Below are 4672 nucleotides of genomic sequence, written 5' to 3'. Positions count from 1 at the left end.
AAAGATTTATCGATCCCAGGGGGTACAGATAATAGACATATAGAAATTATTATACGTCAAATAACATCAAAAGTGTTGGTCTCAGAAGATGGAATGTCTAATGTTTTTCACCTAAAGAATTAATTGGATTGTTACAAGCGGAACGAACAAGGCGTACTTTGGTAGAAGCGGTCTGTTACCGAGCTATCTTATTGGGAATAATGAAAACATCTCTGAATACTCAGTTTTTCCCATGACTTTTCTAGCAATAATGGGATTGACTTAATAACATGGTATGAGTAGGGAAAGAGCATCATGAAATCTTCTAATAGTGTCAATATTCCCGTGGATGTTTTAAATTATTGTGTCTCCACTTCTCTGGACATGCAATATTAGATGATTTTGTGCCTAATTTGTGAGATGGGCTTTTATTTTTTAAGCCTCACTAGTAACTTTAACATGTGTTTTGTGAGATTTTGCAAGTGAATGAATATATAATATTTATTATTTTCAAGAAATGCCCTTTGTCTTCCGTCTGCAAGGATCAAGAAATCTATTACACTCGAGCAACTCTTAACTAATGCAACTGGTCGCAACTCAAATGAACCCAATCCCCAGAGTGTTGGAATGGGGAAGCTAATACATCCAGCTGAAATGTGATAAACACCGACATAACTACACGAAAAGGATACCAAGCATAAAATATATCAATTTGCATCAACACAAAAATCTGTATTATCTTCTACTAGTTGTTTTTCCTTGTGTCAACCATGCCGTCAACTTCCACCAAAACCGGTTCATCTCTTCATATAGATCTTCACAGTTTACAGTCACAAAATTCAATGAAGATTGTACAAAATCATGACCTAGGAAAAAAAAAAACATATAAAACTCATCACTTAATTGAGGAAATTACAATGTAACTCACCACCTGTCCTGGCAGCCACATATCCCATCCTTAAAATGGTGACAGAAGCATACATCCTTCACGAAGATCTCTCTCTCATCAGTCTGGGACAAGAGTTTAGCTGTTGTATGACAATCAAGACACATCCTCATATTCTTTGAGATGCGGATTGGATCATAACCCTTTGAAGAGATGATACCATAACATATAGCCAATTTTTCAGTGTGCAAACAAGAAACTGAATTGTGCTCGTCTTCATGATTAGAAAGAGGATCAAGAGGAGAATGGCCAGCACGTTTCATTTTGTTGGCCAACTTATCCCATGTCCCTAAAGTTTTTTCCAGTTCTGAATTAGAGCTCTCTCTCCCTCTAAATGTGTGTATTTTACTGCCAACATTAATAAAGCTGCACTCTTTTATACTCATCAACTGATGGTCCATCATTGAACTGTCCAAACTGTTTGTGGAATCCCACATCGTTGGAGAGGCATGGATATTGGAAAGGAGAATATAATTAGAATAATCATTTGGCTCCAGCTCAGAAAGGGCATCTGCAGCTCTTTTTACTATTTCTGGATTTGAATAGACTCTACATGCTTGTAAAAGAGCAGTCCATGTACAAGCATTAGGCACGACTGGCATTTGTTTGATGAATTCAAGAGCCTCCTCCAGAAGACCAGCACCACCCAAGATGCTGACCATGCATGTATAATGTTCCAAACCAGCAGTAATTCCATATAAATTCCTCATCGAGTTGAAATATTTCCATCCTTCCTCCACCAAACCATCATGGACACAAGCAGAAAGAAGCACAATAAAGGTAATGTGGTCTGGCACTATTCCCAGTAGCTCCATTTTTTCAAACAATGCAATAGCATTTGCTGCCATGCCATTAGATGCATAAGCAGATATCATCGCATTCCATAAACCAACATCTTTCTCAGCTTCGGAGTCAAACACTAATTTTGCCTCCACACTACTACCACATTTAGCATACATGCTTACCAAATGGCTTCCAAGGGAATTGTTGGGTTCATCAACCCCACATTTTACTATATAGCCATGTAATTTTCTTCCCACTCTTAAAGCTGCCATATCACCGCAAGCTGGGAGAAGCATGCTAAATGTAATTGAGCTTGGTTCAACGCCTTCTCCAAGCATTTCACAAAATAGTTTAACAGCCTCTTCTAGCTGCATGTTGTTGATGTGACCAGAAAGGTAAGCATTCCAAGCAACTGTGTTCCTATCCTCAATTCTCAAGAATACCTTTTCTGCTGAGCCCATGTAATGGCATTTTGCATACATGTCAACTAATGCACTGGAGACAAATGCATTAGGCTCCAAACAATTCCTCACGACATGTCCATGGATTTCCTTCCCTTGGAGCAAAAAGTTAAGATCAGCGCAGGCTGCAAGAGCAGCAGTTGCTGTTACAGGGTTTGGTTGAATTGGCAAATTTAGCCTTTCAGCAGTGAAGCCAGCAAAGGAAGCTGATTGCATGGCTTTGAACAGCTTTAAAGCTTCATAGCTAAGCCCAGATTGTTGAAATCCAGATAATAAAGTGTTAAAAGATATAAAATTTGGCTGCAAATCCATTTGGACCATCTCAGACAACAACCTAAATGCGTCCTCCTTCTTCCCCATTCTTGCATAACCAGAAAGTACTGTATTATAGGTAATCACATCAGGTTTAAAGCCTTCATTTTGCATTAATTTTAGAAGCTTCAGTGCAGTGTCCATTTTTCCCTCATTCACATAAGCTCCTATCAACTCATTCCACATGGCAGTGTCCTTGTTTTCTGCCTCAGCAAATACACTCTCTGCATAATCAATCCTTCCGCATTTTGAATACATATCAATTAATGAACCCTCCACATAAGTGTTTCCACAGAAGTCATGCTTAAGAGCACATCCATGAACTGCCATTCCTAAATTTAAATTGTTCAAACGTGCACAGGCTGGAAGGATGCTTACAATTGTGACAACATTTGGATCCTCTGGGAACCATAACATCCTCATAAATATTTCCAAGGCCTCTACAAAATATCCTTTTTGAACGCAACCTGATATAATTCCATTCCAAGAATTAACCATAGGTTTCAGCCCTTCCTCCTGCATCTGCTCCAAAGACTTAAGAGCCAGATCAAGTTTTCCATTCCGAGTAAGGCCTGATATAAGTGTATTCCAGGAGATCAAATCGGGCTTCACCCTGTTTAACTGCATTGAATGAAAAATCTCTTCTGCATCGTGTAAGAGTCCTCCATCCATGTAGCCTGAAACAAGGGCAGTCCATGAGACTACATCTCTTTCCGGCATTCTATCAAAAACATTTCTTGAAGACCTCATATCCCCACAATTTGCATACAGGTCAACAAGGGCATTGCCGACGTAAATTTCTGATTCCAACCCCTTCCTCGTCACATACCCATGAACCATTCTACCACTCTTCCAAACTTGTGTCGCCGAGCACGCTTTGAGAACTGTTGGTACGAGATACTTGTCAGGAAGCATGCCATCACGAACCATCAATCCAAGAATTAAGAAAAGATCCTCCCACCTTTCAGACCGACAATATGATCCTATCAAGGCAGCATACGTAGGCGCCGTTCTTTCAGGAATTTCATCAAACAACCGGCGGGCAAAATCTAACGAGTCCTTGTTCCTTGAGTACCATACCACCAACTTGTTTCTTATTAAACTGCTGGCTTCGAAAGCACCCGATTTAACAAATTTAGCATGTATTTGCCTGCAATGAGATGAATTTCTGGTGTTTATGCTGATTTTCTTTAAGAGAGATAGGAACACATCATCAGTCTCATCGTTGCCATGAAAACTTCGACTGCTACTACTGTTCCCATCATTTCTGGTGTTTATGCTGATTTTCTTTAAGAGAGATAGGAACACATCATCAGTCTCATTCTTGCCATGAAAACTTCGACCACTGCTACTGTTCCCATGTCCAGGAAGGGTAACGAGGTGGGCTTGTCGGAATCTCTGATTGGTCACTTTTGTGTCATTGGAACGAACAATTCTAGCCGTTAAAGCTCGATCTCTGAATTTGGGTGCGAAGATGTTGAGCTTGTGGTTTGATAGGTTAAGTGTAGGAGAGTCATGAAGATGACTGCAAGGAAGCATTCCACTCTGTATACTGGCCATAAGTTAGCAAAATGTGAAACTGTACCACCCCACAGCAGGTTACAATGTTTCCACCGAAACAGGAAGATAGGAGTGACGGCGGGGAGGGACACAGAGGAGAGTTTTTGGCCTCACGGGTGGGCGGAGTAGAGAAAGAAATGGTAAATGAAAATGACAATGAAATGCCTGAATCTTGGTCGGCTTGAGATGCCTGAATGCCATTTGAAATTTTGAATTGGTTTGAGTCCACTTTTTAAGGCAAAACAAACTTACTCAAATGTGGCAAAAAGATAGTGACATCTTTTTCTGGAGATTTTAAGAATTTAAAATATCTCACCGTTTACTAAAAAAAATTATAATTTTAAAAGTTTTTAAAACTTTTAAACTTGTCCAAAATTCAAGGGGGTGAGTTTCTTTTATCCTTTTTAAAAAATAAATAAATAACATAAATGAGTACAAATACGATGATGAAGAAATAACAGAAGAAATAATATTTATTAATAAAATTAATATTAAATCAAAATTTAAATACTTATGAAAAGTTAAGACATGAAATGATCACTGTCTTTAAAGTCGATCTCGTGCCTACAGAAAATACTTCTCAATACATATAGTTATTGTGCGCACAACCTATACTCAGTTGACTCAATTT

General features: G+C 38.9%; 1 protein-coding gene across 1 annotated transcript; it reads right to left on the bottom strand.

Annotated features, from left to right (window-relative positions):
• Positions 1 to 653: 653 nt before the first annotated feature.
• LOC131156405 (pentatricopeptide repeat-containing protein At5g04780, mitochondrial-like) lies at positions 654 to 4230 on the bottom strand. Its single transcript, XM_058110070.1, has one exon. The coding sequence runs from the start codon at positions 4039 to 4041 to the stop codon at positions 904 to 906; it is 3138 nt and encodes a 1045-aa protein (XP_057966053.1). The 5' UTR covers positions 4042 to 4230; the 3' UTR covers positions 654 to 903.
• Positions 4231 to 4672: the final 442 nt, after the last annotated feature.

The sequence above is a fragment of the Malania oleifera genome, chromosome 5 (genome assembly GCF_029873635.1).
Source record: "Malania oleifera isolate guangnan ecotype guangnan chromosome 5, ASM2987363v1, whole genome shotgun sequence".
Classification (NCBI taxonomy): domain Eukaryota; kingdom Viridiplantae; phylum Streptophyta; class Magnoliopsida; order Santalales; family Ximeniaceae; genus Malania; species Malania oleifera.
Note: the sequence above shows the minus strand (reverse complement) of the source record. Positions and strands in the feature narration are given on the sequence as shown.